The sequence below is a fragment of the Lutra lutra genome, chromosome 4 (genome assembly GCF_902655055.1).
Source record: "Lutra lutra chromosome 4, mLutLut1.2, whole genome shotgun sequence".
Taxonomy (NCBI): Eukaryota; Metazoa; Chordata; class Mammalia; order Carnivora; family Mustelidae; genus Lutra; species Lutra lutra.
The window spans coordinates 64,794,192-64,811,590 of record NC_062281.1 but is presented as its reverse complement, the minus strand read 5'-3'; the positions used below and the strand labels follow the sequence as shown (position 1 = coordinate 64,811,590).

At 34.6% G+C, this 17,399-nt stretch overlaps 1 protein-coding gene across 1 annotated transcript in view; it reads left to right on the top strand.

Annotated features, from left to right (window-relative positions):
• The window catches only part of C4H8orf34 (chromosome 4 C8orf34 homolog), a 383,506-nt gene extending 366,457 nt beyond the window's left edge, over positions 1–17,049 (top strand). The window contains 1 exon segment of the mRNA XM_047728261.1: positions 16,677–17,049. Within this exon segment, the coding sequence (XP_047584217.1) occupies positions 16,677–16,759 (83 nt within the window). The 3' untranslated portion in view covers positions 16,760–17,049.
• Positions 17,050–17,399: the final 350 nt, after the last annotated feature.

Genomic DNA, 17,399 nt, shown 5'->3' with positions numbered 1-17,399 from the left:
TTTCTTTATTCTGCTTTTGTTTAAAAGTATAAATCACAATTTTAAAAAAGGTCATGTTAGGAGTATGTTTGTTTGTAATCTCTCAGATTATATTGTGAAGTCGTTAAATACTCATATTACAGATATTTCAATCTACTAGGATACTGTTTGATGCTTGTATTCCTGGCTTCATTCAGACCTATTTAATCAGAATCTGCATGAGACTCTGAATTCTGCATTTTTAATAAACCCCTCAGGTGAACCTTGATTATTCTAAAGATTGAGAACTGCTGGAATGAGAAGGCCAATGAATCAGAGGGTTGTGTTTTCAGAATTGTTTCCATAGTGTTATTAGATTTTGGACCCAATTACTGTAGGCTGCTTTTCCTATCTGTAAGTTAAATTTGGATGTAAAATGTGAGAATGGAGAAAGAAGGCTGAAATTTGAAGGAATAAATGTGGAATGAAATTGAGTATAGGCTCTCCAGTTAGTAGGATCAACATACACCTGAACACAAATAGCTGATAAAGCTCTGGGTTTTTCCTGAGCAGATGCATGGTACTATACATATGGGTGGACTTCTAGATCCTCAGGGATTCATCATATCTTTTGAAAGCTTCTTTTGGGTGTCTCATCCATGAGGTTTTCTTTAAAAAAAATTTTTTTTTTTTTGTAAACCTTGTTTGCCCCAATTGGTATCACTGCCTCAGGCACCTGCTATGTAAAACGGTTGCCTCTAATTGTTTTTGCTAATGTTCTCATTGATTTTTAGAGGAACAGATTTTTGGACATCCCTACACCCACATTCCAGAAGTGCTTCTCCTCTTCTATTTTTCCTGATTTCATCAGCCTAGTTTTCTCTTTGTTTGAAGAGGAGTATGATATCTTCATAATGGGCTGTAGAACAAGATAATATCTGTTTCTTAAGTCCTAATTTCATGATAGGTTATTAAAACAATTTTGTAGTAAAATAAGTTTTGGGACTTTATACATATCATTCTATTTGAGAATCTCTCGTTGTAAGATATACTAACGATACAACAACTTTTCAAGAGCAAAAAGATTTCTACACTTTTAAATGAATACATCAAGTGTAATTATCATCTTGGCTTAAAAGGAGAGAAATTATTGTCCATTGCTTACTTGAAGACATGCTATACAGTCTTTTCTAGAAGTCACTGGGTGGTTCTGCAGCAAGATCTGCTTGACTATATAGTCCAGCATTTTTTGCCTCTTGAGTTCTTTGTGCAGAATGCTTATCTTCTGTTTTCAGAATGCCTATTAACTGCTAGAGGAACAAATGTTCTAGGAGTTAAGGAAGTGCTAATCTAATCCAATCCTCTCAAACTCAATTCTCTTAATTTAATGAAGCTGATTCTCTAAGAGATTGTAGGCTTGTTCATGTCACTTAGTTAGTAGCAGATGCCAGGAGTAGAATCAAGAGTTCTTGCCTGGGCCCAGTGATGTTTACTCTTACTGCTTCATTCTTTATTTATGACTTCACTTTGTTCCCATTACCACAGGGTGACACGGTTTATGTTGTCACTCTTCAGAGCCAAAGTGCTTGGGGCAGTAAATGGGGCTACAGGATTCTCCTGTGCACTCAGGATGTGGTGTGCCCTTTGTTTTCCTTAATCTGACCTCATCTTACTTTTTTCCAGGTAGCCTCCCAAATTTGTATTTGAACAATGCTTAAGGCAGTGGTGTTATTGTACCACAGCTGATTATTTTACCAAGCCCAAGACAAGGTGCTAACACCCTATCAAAGGAGAGAGTATAAGAGGATGTGTTACAGGCAGTAGAATATAGATAACACAAAGACTGAAATGAGTTAATAGCCAATTGCAGATGGGTGTCAGGGCTTCATGAGACTTGGAACTCAGAGTTTACTATTAGGGTTGTGGCATCAGAAATAGGGATTAGAAATACATACCTCAGGAACTAAGTGAGACAAGACTTCAGTATTTTATTCTTATTTAAAGGTCAACTGGATTATCCTACACAATATGTGTGTTTGTAGAGAAAAGACATACACACTTTGGAAACAACCAAGAATAATTAATAATAATAATAATAGTAATATAATAAAAATAGAACAAGAATAATACAGAGATGAGCTCTAAATGTATAAAAGACAAAAACTTCTGGCAACCTGTTTTAGGTTATTTTTGAAGACCAAAAGAAATCCTGATGATTTTTAATCTCACTTTTCTTTTTTTTTTTTAAAGATTTTATTTATTTATTTGACAGAGAGAGATCACAAGTAGACGGAGAGGCAGGCAGAGAGAGAGAGAGAGGGAAGCAGGCTTCTTGCTGAGCAGAGAGCCCGATGTGGGACTCGATCCCAGGACCCTGAGATCATGACCTGAGCCGAAGGCAGCGGCTTAACCCACTGAGCCACCCAGGCGCCCTAATCTCACTTTTCATGTTAAATCTTCTATGAGTGTTCAGAAAATTCTAAAGACTCTCCTAAAAAATTCAGGGCATCTGAACTCATACCAGGCAATAAATCCTATAAATTAAGCATTTGCATGTTTGGTATCTATTATCTTCATAAATATTTAAGGATTTATTTTTAATCAATAAATATAAACGTAAGTTAATAATTACTGTTAATTATCTGTTGCAAGCAAAACAGACTAATGTCAAAATGTAATTTTCCATTATAATAGTGATTGTAGAGAATTATTTTGGCTTTAAACAAGTTTTTGCAATTTCTAAAGGCCAAATGCCTCTGAATTATTCATGTGGCATTCTTACTTTTAAATGTTTCCCGTGTCTGTGATAAAACCTGATATTATGAATGGTTCAATTGATTTCTAACCTCCTAGAAAAAAAATTAAAGGGTAATATTTAATAACATATAGAACTTAATCTCACCAAATAAACTGTTACTAAGTGTAAATGGAAAAATGTGTCAAATTGCTCTGCAATATATAAAGTTACATGCTTCAGAATAGATAGAAAGCTTACCTGCTTTATTTATTGATATTTCCTCATCATATGCAATAATAATAGTCAAAACATTTCATAACAAGTACCAGAGAAGGCTGTGTTTAAACAACAGAACAGTTCTTTTGTGATGCAGAATTCTTTGGATTAGAATCTTATATGGAGTTGAATTCTTTAAAACCGAAAATGGAGATACATGGTCCAATTTTTGGTTATTTAAAAAAATCAAAGTTATAAATGAGTAGCATATGTTTTTAATTCTTTTGCCAAACACTTTTTGTTTGTATTGGAATATTCTTATATTTGCTCTAGGTATAGCCTGAAACAATAAGATATGATCATGAAAACAAGATGAAGAGAAGTCTAGTTCATTCTCTAACCTTGGTAGATTTAGCTTATAGGCAGTCTTATATTAGATGGGATGTATCTTTCACAAATGAGAAGTATGTATTGACTGGCTCCAGGTAAAATCTATTTGTTCTTCATGAATTTTGTTCTGTATCTTTTCAGTAACTGTAAGGACTTCAGCGTGTTCACACCAGACAAACTGGTTCCATAATTTTCTGTGACTTGTTTTGTAACATTGACCTGCTTCACCTTCTCAAATTAAACAGACCTGGACATTTGTGTCCCAAACTAGGACTTTTTTTAGTTAAGATTCTCCCATATGTCATATCTCCATAGACCAATTTACCTCCTTAGAATCTCTTTAGAATCATGTTTATGAATCTTAAAATTCAATACACATTAATGAGAAGCTGCTCTGTATGGGCTTTATGGCATGGGATATACAAAAAACAGCAACAACAAAAAGGTTATGATCTCTTTTTCCCTAGTAAGTTAAAGACAAGTACATAAGCATTTGTAGCATAAGGTATAGTAATTCTTAAGAGATAAATAGAATGTTAAGGAAGCCAAAGGAAGGAAATATCACATGAAGTTGGCAGTAGGAACATGTAATTGGCGAGATCTTAATGAAGAAATGGTGTTTGAACTAAGAGATGGGTAAGCTTTTGAAGCTTTTGAAGGATGGACAAGAATGTCATCTGATCAAGAATAGCATATGGGCAAGAACACAAATGTAGGAAGAGCATTGGTTATGCCCAGGGCACTAACAATTCATGCTTCTAGGAAAAAGCACTAGACACAGGGAGTCAGAGAGAAATAAGTCTGGAAAGATAAGTCATGAAAAGAACACAGGGGGTGCAAATTATAAGGATAAAAAATGTGAATTGATAAACAGTAGAGAAATCTTTACATAGGGAGGAACTCTGATGAGAACATTCATATTCATAGTTTTGGGGTAACATTAACACAAATGATGAGGAAGACCCAGTGTTTGGCCCTTTACATATTTCTTACCTTGATGAGAGGAAAACTAATTTTGAAACTACCTGTGATATAGTGCTATTTCAAACAGAAATCATCATCTCCCTAAGACATGCCATTTTTAAAAGACTTATAAAATAAAGTGATGGTACATGTATGCAATGGAATATAACTCAGCCATAAAAAAGAATGAAATCTCACCATTTGCAATGATGTGGATGAAGCTGGAGTATATTATGCTAAGTGAAATAAGTCAGAGAATGGCAAATACTGTCTGATTTCACTCATATGTGGAATTTAAGAAATGAAACAGATGAACATAGGAAGAAAAACAGAGAGAGGCAAGCTAGAAGACAGACTCTGAACTATAGAGAACAAACAGGGTTGCTAGAGGGGAAGTGGGGGAGGGGATGGGTTAAATGGATGATTGGTATTAAGAAGGGCATTTGTAATGAACACTGTGTGTTGTATGTAAGTGATGAATCATAAATTCTACTCTGAAATTAATATTACACTGTGTATTAACTAACTGGAATTTAAATAAAAACTTGAAGTAAAAAAATAAAAATAAAGTAAAATGAGTCTCTTATAGGCAGCAATTAATAAATAAACAAATAAATAAATAGCTTTTTAGAAGCTATGTTCTTTACTAGACAAAGAAGTCAAACATGGACCGTAATACAGCTCAACTTATAGGAGAAGAAATAAATCATTATTGAAGTGCTTTTCAAAACTTTTGTTATTGGGTATAGTTGTTAACTTATCAATTAAGTATCAATAAATATATGTAGTTCAAGCTTATAATTCTAATTCATTAAAACATAATTAATTTTAGAGTAAACTTTTACCTGAAGTCTCAAGTATGCATGATTTATGTATTTTTATATTACAACCCTTATCAGAAATATAGTTTGCAAATGTTGTCTCCCAATCTTGAGGTTACTTTTTATATTTTGGGTTTTTTTTTTTCCCTTGCTGTGCAGAAGCTTTTTAGTTTGACACAGTCCCACTTACTTATTCTTGCTTCTGTTTCCTGAGCTTTTGTCATGTTTAAAACATTGCCAAGACCAATGTCAAACAATTTTCCCTATTTTCTTTTTTTTTTTTTTTAAAGATTTTATTTATTTGACCCAGAGAGAGATCACAAGTAGGCAGAGAGGCAGGCAGGGGGCGGGGGAAGCAGGCTCCCTGCTGAGCAGAGAGCCCGAAATGGGGCTCGGATCCCAGGACCCTGAGACCATGACCCGAGCTGAAGGCAGAGGTTTAACCTGCTGAGCCACCCAGGTGCCCCTCCCCCTGTTTTCTTCTAAGAGTTTTATAGTTTCTAGTCTCACATTTAAGTTTTTAAAACATTTGAGTTGATTTTTGTGTGAATTGTGAGATAAGGATCCAATTTCTTTTTTTTGCATGTGGATACAGTTTTCCCAGAACTATTTATTGAAGGGAGTGTCCTTTCCCCATCATGTATTCTTAGCACTCTTATTAAAAACTTCTTGACCTAGGTATCTTATGGTTTTTGGTGCAATTGTAAATGGGATCGATTGCTTAATTTTTCTTTCTTCTGTCTTCTGGTTGGTGCATAGAAATGCAACTTTCTGTGCATTGATGCATTTCTGTGCATTGATTTTATATCCTAACACTTTACTGAATTCCTGTATGAGTTCTAGCAGTTTTGGGGTGGAGTCTTTGGGTTTTCCATAGAAAGAATCATATCATCTGCAAAGAGTGAGAGTTTGACTTCTTTGTCAATTAAGCTGCCTTTTATTTCTTTTTGTTGTCTGATTGCTGAGGCTGGACTTCCAGTACCATGTTGAGTAACAGTGGTGATAATGGACATCCCTGCCATGTTCCTGACCTTAGGGTAAAAGCTTTCAGTTTTTCCCCACTGAGAATGATACTGATTGTGAGCTTTTCATAGATGGCTTTTATGATATTGAATTATGTACCCTTTATCCCTACACTATGAAGAGTTTTGATCAAGAAAGGATGCTGTACTTCGTCAAATGCTTTTTCAGCATCTATTGAGAGTATCATATTGTTCTTGTTCTTTATTTTATTTTATTTTATTTAAGATTTTATTTATTTATTTGACAGACAGAGATCACACGTAGGCAGAGAGGCAGGCAGGGGGGTGGGGAGAAGCAGGCTCCCCGCTGAGCAGAGAGCCCAATGCAGGACTCGATCCCAGGACCCTGGGATCATGACCTAAGCTGAAGGCAGTTGCTTAACCCACTGAGCCACCCAGGCACCCCGTGTTCTTTCTTTTATTAATGTGTTGTATCACACTGATTGATTTGCGGTTGTTGAACCAACCTTGCAGCCCAGGAGTAAATCCCACTTGGTCATGTTGGATAATCCTTTTAATGTACTGTTGGATCTTACTGGCTAGTATTTTGGTGAGAATTTTTGTATCCATGTTTATTAAAGATATGGGTCTGTAATTCTTCTTTTTGATGGGGTTTTTGACTGGTTTTGGGATCAAGGTAATGGTGGTTTCTGTGGTATATATATATAAAATATATATATTATATATTATAAATTACATGTTACATAATAATGGAATATTATGCAGCCATAAAACCCCCCAAATCTTGCCATTTGCAATGACGTGGATGGAACTAGAGGATATTATGCTAAGCTAAATAAGTCAATAAGAGAAAGACAAATATCATATGATCTCACTGATTTGAGGGGTTTGAGAAACAAGACAGAGGATCATAGGGGAAGGGAGGGAAAAATGAAATAAGATGAAACCAGAGGGGGAGACAAAATGTAAGAGACTCTTAATCTCAGGAAACAAATTGAGGGTTGCTGGAGTGGAGGAGAGTGGGAAGGACGGGATGGCTGGGTGATGGACATTGGGGAGGTACTACAGGGAGTGCTGTGAATTGTGTAAGACTGATGGATCACAGACCTGTATCCATAAAACAAATAATACATTATATGTTAAAACAAAAACAAAAACAACTAGCTGACCCTATATGCTTGGGTTTATTTTTGGATTCCCTATACTATTCTGTTGGTCCATATGTCCCTTTTTGTGTCAGTACCATACTATTGATTAGTATCACTTTGTAATGTAATTTGAAATTAGGACCTGTGATGCCTCCAGCTCTATTCTTTCACAAGATTACTTTGGCTATTAGGAGTCTTTTGTGGTTCCACAAGAATTTTAGAATTGTTTTTTATTTCTGTGAAAAATGCCTTTGGAATTTCTATAGAGATTGCATTGACTCTGTATATCATTTTGTATGACCATTTTAGCAATATTAATTCTTTCAATCCATCAGCATAGGATATCTGTCCATTTATTTGTGCCTTCTTCAATTTCTTTTATTACTGTTTTATAGTTTTAGTGTACAGATATTTCATCTTCTTGGTTAAATTTATTCCTAAGTATTTTATTCTTTGAGGTATTACAAATGGAATTGTTCTTTTTTTAAATTTCCTTTTCAGATAGATCAATTTTAGTATACAGAAGTACCACTGATTTTTGTATGTTGCTTTTGTATTCTGTAACTTTACTGGATTTATTTATTAGTTCTAACAGGTTTGTGTGTGTGTGTGTGTGTGTGTGTGTGTGTGTGTGTTTGCATGGAGTCTTTAAGATTTTCTATATATAGGATTATGCTATCTACAAACAATGATGATTGTACTCTTTTCTGATTCAGATGCCTTTTATTTCTTTTTCTTGTCTGATTGCTTTTGCTAGCACTTCCTGTACTCTTTTGAATAGAAGTGGCAAGAATGGACATACTTGCCTTGTACTGTATCTTAAAGGAAAAACCTTCAATTTTCTCCATTGATTATGATACTATCTGTGGGAGTTTCACAAATGACCACAATTGGGTTGAGGAAATTTCCTTTTATTCTTGGAGAATTTTTGTTAAACCATATATCTGATGGGGGATTTGATAGCCAAAATATATAACAAACACATATAATTCAATAACAAAAACAACAAGAAAACCCAAATAATCCAATTAAAATATGGACAAATAAACTTAATAGACATTTTCCACAGAAGAAATACAAATGGCCAATAGGTACACAAAGATGTGCTCAGCTTCACTAATTATCAGGGAAATGCGAACAAAACCATAGTGAGATATAACCTCACACTTCTTAGAATGGCTTTAATCATAAAGATAAGAGTTTGTGAAGATGTGGAAAAAAGAGAACCCTGTATACTGTTGGTAGGAATGTAAATTGGTATACCCATTATGGAAAACAGTATGACTCAAAAAAGTAAAAATAAGACTTCCATATGCTCCAGCAAGCCCTTTTCTGGATATACGTTCTAAGGAAATGAAAGCATTAGGTCTCATTCCTGATCTAAGAAGGAAAGCTTTCAATTTTGCATCATGTTGTATGATATTTGCTATAGGGGTGTGTGTGTGTGTGTGTGTATATACACTTTTTTTAGGTTAAGAAAATTTTCTTCTATTCTGAATCTATTGAGCTTTTTTTTTTTTAATCATGAATAAATGTCAAAATTTAGCAAACATTTCAATCAATTTTTAAACATTTTTCTCACTTACGTTAGTATGGTTAATTTCATGGGTTAGGTTTTGAGAATTAAGCTGGTATTGTCTTTTGCAATAAATCTAACTTGATAAGGATGTTGGTAAAAGTTTGATTAGGATTTTTATATCTATATTTATAATTCAGTTGGCTTATTTGGGCAAAAAGATTTCCCTTTAACACAGTTCTTCTTTTATGCATTGTAATCAACATTAGCTAGCCTCATAAAATGTGTTGGGGAGTATTTCCTGATGGATTCTCTGGAAGTGTTTGTGTAACATTGAATTATTTTTTTAAAGATTAGAGGAATTCAGTAGTGGAGCTATATGACTTCAAAATTTCTTCGTGTGAAAAACTTTTAACTATGAATTTAATTTCTTTAGTAACTGTGTGACTACTCAGATTTTCTATTTTCTCTTATGACAATTTTGGTAAGCTTAATTTTTCCAGAGATATGCTCATTCCATTAGAATTTTTGAATTCATTCTTACAAAGTATTGGTAATATACTCTTATAACTTTTAGAAAAGTGTGTTCCAGTTCCTTAGTGATGTCTCTTTTTTTAATTAATTGATTTATTTTGTTGATTATGTTGTCACAGGCTATAGATTCAAGGTCAAAAGACATGTTCTAGCAAATGATGAGAAAATGTAAAAGACTTTGGGGATTATGTTTTAAAATTACCATGGCCAGCAATTAACACATATTGAACATTACAACTGTATGAAAAATATGCCCCACTTCCATTTTCTATCCGTTTGTTTCTGTGTATCATCGTGGATGTTTTATTCTGATCTATGCTCAAGTTAATTATTTCTCTCTTCAGTGCTATCAGATCTGCTGCTTAACACATATACTTATTTTCAAATTTCAGATACTATATTTATTTTAACATTTTCATTGATTTATTTATAATTTCTAGTTCTTTCCAAAAACTTTAAATATTGTTTTTCATTTCTTATTATCCATACTTATTTTGAAATCTGGGTTTAAGTCCATTATTTGATTCCTTGTGAGTCTTTCTACTCTGTCATTTTTTTCTTGGTTTTTGATCACGTGATGTTGTCACCATGTTTATTTATTTTACATTAGGTACAAATTGTATATGAAAAATTGCAAAGATAATTTGTGGCCCAGAATGATGTAATCTTCTTCTAGATAGGATTTTACTTTGTTTCTGGGGTACTGGCAATCTTAGATTATTTGAATTCAACACAAAGTTGAGAAGATTTTAAGTAGGCTTTATTCATTGAGAGGGTAGTTTATTTCTGTTTTGCCCTTATTCTTATAGTGTGGCCCTTCAGAGTAGCAACCCCAAACCTAGGAAATTAATCTGCATCATCTTCCTCAGTAATCCTGGATCCCCAGTTTTTGTCCTCCCTCACTAGGAATCTTTTGCAAGTTGTCAGCCTTTAAGGATTTTCTTCCATAACGGATGGATACCTTTAGAGGAACATATCCCCAAATTCCATGCTCATTTCTGTTTATTTTCTTATTCTCCCCAATATTGACCATTTAATACCTTATTATTTTGATGGATCCCTGATGCTCTAGCTGAATAACTTACCCAATCAACCTTGGATATTATATTTCTTCAATATATTTCAGTAAATGTGGGCAAAATCGGAACATTTTCCGATAATCGCATTTAGTTTCCAAAAACTAAGAAAACATTTCTTCTTCATTGCTTTAATTTGTGCCATAGTGCCAGACACATAGTATATGCTTGCTAAATATTAGTAAATTCTAAGTTTTGGCTAAGCATATATCATATAAAATGGTTTCTCTTTGAGCAGAAAGAAAGAAAGAGGACAATTTATTTTCTAAACCACGGGACTTGTCTCTTGCTTCTTATTAGGTTTTCTACTTACCTTTACTGATTCTTTTTTAAATGACATTATTTGTTCCCAGACACTTGCTACGTTCTTACTGTGACTGACTAATGGACTCACTTTTATATTGTGAGTGTACACATGTGTGATTTAATTATCTCAGTGGAAGGCTAATTTTCTCTTTCTAGATGTTATGATGGAGTGGGAAAAAATTAGGAGTTGGAAGACTATAAGGTCTTTCTCTATCCCTGTGCTCCCCAGGCTAGTAAATTGCAGAGAAAGGGCTCATACGCAGGTTCATCTACAGTTGCTTGGTTCTCAGTAATTGACTATCAGAGGTACATTAACTTCTTGGGAGTAAAAAAGAATGCTTTCCTTTAAGATTCTGTGCCAGATAATTTTTGCTTTTTGCTTGCTAAACAGAAATAATCTGTCTTGACTTGTGAAGCCACAGTTCCTTTTTCTGATTTTCTTAATTTTCTATGGCTTTTGCATTCAGCTTGATGCTTCTAAAATGACTTGGGACTAGAAGAGAAGAGAAGGATTTTATAGTCCTACCTTGGGGCCAAAGGAGTAACCTCTCCCATGGCTGATTCATGGGTGGTATGAATATCTTATGCATTGTTCTTATGTACTCTCCCAGGCTGGAAGTTTTCATCTCATTTCTACTCACTGGGGTACTTGCAGCAATACCATCATTGATCCCAACCTACCTTATTATTTCACTCTCTTCTTTCCTCTTATTTCAAACTTAAGTTCTTATCTACCTCAAACTAAAGGAAAAAAAATCAAAGAAGAAACTCTTTCCTCCAGATGATGTTATATTTCCGCTGTCTGAGCTAGACTGAAAGTTGACTGGCATAGTCTTCTAAAAGGTGGAATAAAAGCTGAAATATATTTGTTACTAGTATCTGACAGGAAATCCTGGCCTGAAGATACGCATTGTAGCTGAAGAAACTAGTTGTGTAGGCATAATAAAGAAGGTATATAAAGATAGAAGAGGAGTTCTAAGCACAGAACCTCAAAAATGTGGCATAGTAAATCTTTTCACTGAGAAAGTTGGTGTATACTCTAATGGATATATGATTTGATAATGATTTGGAAAATTGTCACATAGGCTAACATAAAATAGAATTATAAAGTCTATTTGAGTAATTAGAATTATATCATTCTGTTTCTCCTTAAAGCCTACTATGAGTCATTTACATTTTAAGGCTTATATAGAAACACATGTATCTTCAAAAGAAGAGAAAATGGGAGAGAACTTATTAAATTTTTGATGGTATGTGCTATGTAGTATTTCGTTTAATCTTGACAACTTAATATATAGATGATATTACTCTGGTTTTATAAACTCAGATCTGTTAAATATCCTTTCCCAAGGATACACAATTAATAAGTACAGTCTACATTCTAGCTCAGTCCAAGGCCATATGTTCTACTCTAAGAATGCCATTCCATCTCTATAAGCTAAAAATAGGAGGGGGGAGGGAGAATGTGTATGTAGATAGTATCAAGCGAGGAATTATTTCACTGAGTGCAGGTTTGTATCATAAAGAAAACACCATAGAGCATGAAAATAAGAAAAAGTGACATATAAAGAAACATAAAGTAATACATTTGGGTAGAAAAATCTGCTTTTAATATAAACTTCAACTTGATTTAGTTAAATTTACACTGTGTTCCAAATTGTTATCTACAATACAAAGTCATCCAGAAAATTAAGGGAGGCATACATGATAAACATTAAAAATTAAAGTTTTGACAAAATAAAATAAATAACATTTAGTAATTACACTAAGCATGTTTTAAATCCCATAGTTAGATATTAAAAATACAACAACTGTTCAAAGCAGGCTGCCAAATTTCTTCAAAATGAGTTGTTATGAAATGTTGACTAAATATACCAAAACTATATATCAACTTCAGTATAATTAAACATTCTTCAGACCAACAACATGGCTTTCCTTATATTCTTAAACATATGTTATATGTGACTTTCTCCTTCATATTAGGACAAAAGGATTATCCATTTGTTAACATTTAAAATAATTTTCAGAAAGTTTCTACTAGTTATTCAAGACTTCACAATTTATAAGTTGCTTCCACATATTTAATCCCCAAAATTAACCTATTAGGGAAAATTTATTCTTAATGTTCCTATCTGACATTATAAGTATTCAACACATTTATTTAATAAATATTTATATATTCACTATTGATTACTTAATAAATATTTACTGAATGAATTGAATGAATGAAGTTCATTTAGTTCATATTTTTTAAGTGACCTTTGAAGGTGACTTGAGAAATGGCCAAGCCTGAGTCTCTACCTCCTGATTATTCAGGGAGGCCACAATGTCTAGAAACATAGACATAAATATGTAATAAGTAGTTTATCAGTCTACACAACAAAACGTGATATGTTCAATGACATTTCATATGTTCTGGGTGTTCTTCCTCTGTTGTAATGATAATTTAGTCAGAGTTGCAATGAACATAGAGCGTTAATGCAACATTTAAATCTATCCCTACATATGCATTTGTGATCACTGCCTCAGGTGATTTGTGTTGCTATTTTTCACTGAATAGATCTGTACCTATAGCATTCAAGTAAGCAGGTTCTAATCTGCAAACAAAAATATTACCTTTATTTCTAGACTTTATGGCTACTCTCTCGTTTGCTTTTTCTTCCCCCAACCAAAGGCACTTCATTTCTTAATCCCCTTAAGTATGGGTAATAATGGGCCATCCCCAGTGTAAGCAGTCCTGCTTCACAGAGGGAAACAGTGTAAGGACACGTACATCAGCTCCCACACAAGAGCGAGTGTTATGCCAAAGTTCAATTCAGAAACTTGAGATCAGCTAATTTTGTCTTTTATTTCTATTATCTTTGGCCACTTTGCCTTGCTCCACTGCCCCTATCAAAATAAAGTCTCTTCATATGTTTGTTTTCTCAAGCACTGTGGCTATATTTCCCAGATCTTTCCACTGTGCCCTATGGAACTGGAATTTTATTTGCAAACTGATTGTCCATCAGTGCTATTCAAAGAATACTCTTCATGCCCCCTCCCTTTCTTTTACCTTATTTGAAATGGTTCCTAGAAAATACTGCTACCCCTCTAACCTTTAGCAGGAGAAGCTGCTCCTTCTTCCATTTCCTTTTTTTTTTTTTAAGATTTTATTTACTTATTTGTCAGAGAGAGAGAGAGAGAAAGCACAAACTAGGGGCATGACAGAGGGAGAAGCAGTTTCCCCCATGAGCAAGGAGCCCAATGAGGGGCTGGATCCCAGGACCCTGGAATCATGACCTGAGCCAAAGGCAGATGCCCAACTGACTGAGCCACTCAGGCATCCCTGCTTCTTCTTTCAGTTGCCAGGTGTCAAGTATCATGAGGTAGCATTAACATTCTACTTGAAATTCTCCTCCTTTTTTGGTTCACACCATTTGTCTGGCTGTCCTGTTTCTTTCCTTGTCACGATAATCTTACTGATCACTCCTAATCTTTTGTGTGGGGTTTTTACATTTGATTCATTGCTTTTGTCTCTGCCCCAATCTTACCATTAGGAAAACTTAACTGCTACTTGAGAGACTTATCCAATTGCTCTACTATTACAACTTTTTGGCCTCTCAAATGTAGTGATCATCTAAGGTAAATTTTTTTTTTTTTGGTCAAATGTGAAATAGCATCCAACTCTAAAATCTTAGCTTACTGTAATACATTCTCTGTACCAAACCTCCTGCCCTTGAGATTACCCATTTACTACTAAACTTACACTTCCATCTGATTTTGTACCTAGAAACTTCACTATTTTTTCTTCAAGTGTATCCAACCACAGCTGGCTTCATCCTTCACCCAAAGTCCATGTTACACAGAGCAGTGATACACAAAGTGTGGTCTACAAACCAGCCACACAAGCATTAGCATCAGGATCTCTTTGGAAATGGAAAGAAACACAATTTCCTTGGATCCCTCTGCATAACCGCTAAGTCAGAAACTCTAATAGTGAAGTCTGGGCAACCTGTGTTTTACAAAACCCTCCAGATGATTCTAATACACTTAAAATTTGAGAGCCACTAATACAGAGCATTAATTCAATTGCTCTCTTGCAGGCATCTTTAATATCTTTGGATGGTAAAAAAACATGTAAATATGAATGCATCATTATTTCATTCAAAACCCTTCCATGTGTAAGATTTCTAAAGGTTTATCAAGTACTCCATCCATACAATCATTACTTTCAGTCCGACTTTTTTTGTAGTTCCTATTTATCTAAATTTGAATACTGTAAAATTATCAAATATCTACTATTTAATGATTCTTGCAAAGGTGTTTCCCTTTTAACCACCCTCTGAGGGGCATACTGAGCAAACTTGCGCAGAGTCATGTATAGAAGAATGGGTGGAATCAGAATTTGAACTCAGGTCTGAGTACAAAACCCACACTTTTTCAAATTTTGTTGCTGAATTATGCGAAACAGCAATTGCATTGATATGTGTCTTAGACTCTAGTTGAAAAAGAATTTACCAATGGATCACTACAGATTTTAAAAAAATGAGTTATATGGGACGCCTGGGTGGCTCAGTTGGTTAAGCAGCTGCCTTCCGCTCAGGTCATGATCCCAGCGTCCTGGGATGGAGTCCCACATCGGGCTCCTTGCTTGGCGGGGAGCCTGCTTCTCCCTCTGCCTCTGCCTGCCATTCTGTCTGCCTGTGCTCGCTCACTCTCCTCTCTCTCTGACAAATAAATAAAATCTTTAAAAAAAATGAGTTATATGAAAATCTAATATCAAATAACTTTGATAAATATACAGTTACAGTTTGATTTAGTACATAAATTTATTTAACTTTGATAAATACCAAGTTACATAAGACTTCTGAGAGCCTTTATTTAATATGCTTGTGTGTATTTTGATTCTGCAAAAAGCAGATATGGTATGTTGCTGTCCAAAATTGTTTTTTTAAGATTTTATTTATTTATTTATTTGATGGAGAGAGAGAATGAGAGGGAAAACAAGCAGGGGAAGCAGCAAAGGGAGAGGGAGAAGCAGGCTCCCTGCTGAGCAAGGAGCCTGATGCTGGACTTGATCCCAGCACCCTTGGGTCATGACCTGAGCTGAAGGCAGACACTTAACCAACTGAACCACCCAGGCATCCCTGTCCAAAATTCTTTGACCAAGGAGCTATTTTTTGTGGATCATTCATATTAACACCATGCAGGACTAGCATTCCAAGATCTGCTTTGGAAAACTTGGACTTAATCTATTTCCTTTCTCTTCAAGATATATGGAATTGCTTATCTCCCTTGATCTCTTTAGTTCATCTCCCTGGATCTCTTTAGTTCATCTATGTACATAAATACATGTACTTATACTGATAGTAACTGGATCCATCTATCTGTATATCTATACCTATAGTCTGCTTTTATCCTCCATTCTACTTTGCCATTCCTTTAACCTAGAATACTCCTGTCTCTTTGTCCCACTGTTCTTCTGCCTCAGGGATGCATTCAGCGGAATTACATTTAGCATGTAATGTTATGTGCCAGGCATTAAGAATAAAGTGTCTATGTATTTATATGTACTACTTTTATAAATACCATAATAACTTTGTGATGATGACATGAAATTGCAAATATGATAGCATCACCATTCTGTGACGTATATATATCCAATCCTGACTAGGTTGTGTTAGGGTAGCCACCTGAACTGTTACTTTCTTTCCTAACCCATGCTGGACATAAGAATTATGAATATGATTCATGTGAGGTCTTCTTAAAGTCCACATATATATTCATAACACCAGCTGCAGGGCATTTTGCCTATATTTTATTTAAAATTCAGCAGAGGTTTGAATTGAAAATGACTGCAGTATGGATAAGAATATACACACTATTAAGCAGTTAACTTATATGTAATTCCAGCTCACTATATACTCTAAGTAAAAAAAAATCTCTAAGTTTTTTGATATTAATTTCAATTAATCGGCTAAGGAATTATGTTTAATAGATTTCTTTTTTCCTGGTCCAGCATATTATCTCTTTTTCTTTCACTGCGCAGGTTCTGCTGATCTTCTCCTTTGTGTTCCATGCTCTTCTTGTCCTACCCTGGTCTACTCTGGTATGTTTGCTCAGGGCACTTAATATCAATGTCAGGTAATTATGGGTACTATCCACAACTGTTCCAAGTTCAGATTTTTTTAATGCATAGTTCTCATGATCTCTAGCAAGAAACAGAGTTCCCTCCTATTCTGTATAATGTTTCATTTCTCTTTTTGTTATGTTCTATGGATCTCAGGCTTCTCATTGAGTCTGTATTCTCCCACGCTGAGGAAGTGGGATGGGAATTTAAATCCCTTCCCCTTGTCAGGAAAATCACTTTTAGGTAGAACTGAGATGAAAACATATTCCCCCAATGTGTGAAGATCATGGACTTTATGACACCATTAAATATATCTTAAAGATACAGAATCTCAGAACAATTTTACATCTATGGATAAGAGGCTAATATATAAACTGGATATATAATATAAATAATTCATAGTTTCTTCTCCCAAGTGTGTTACAGAGAGAAGCAAAAGGTTGAGTCTGTCCTTAGCACTCAGAGAATCAAAGAATATCAAAATTAGAGAGAATTTTAGAACCTCTACTTCTCTTCTGATCTAATGCTGATTTCTTCTCTACTGTGCCCCTACAAAATAGACATTCAATCTTTACATCAATATCTTGAGTAGTGGGAAATATACTACCTCCTATGGTTGCTCATTCAATTGTATCCTGGTCT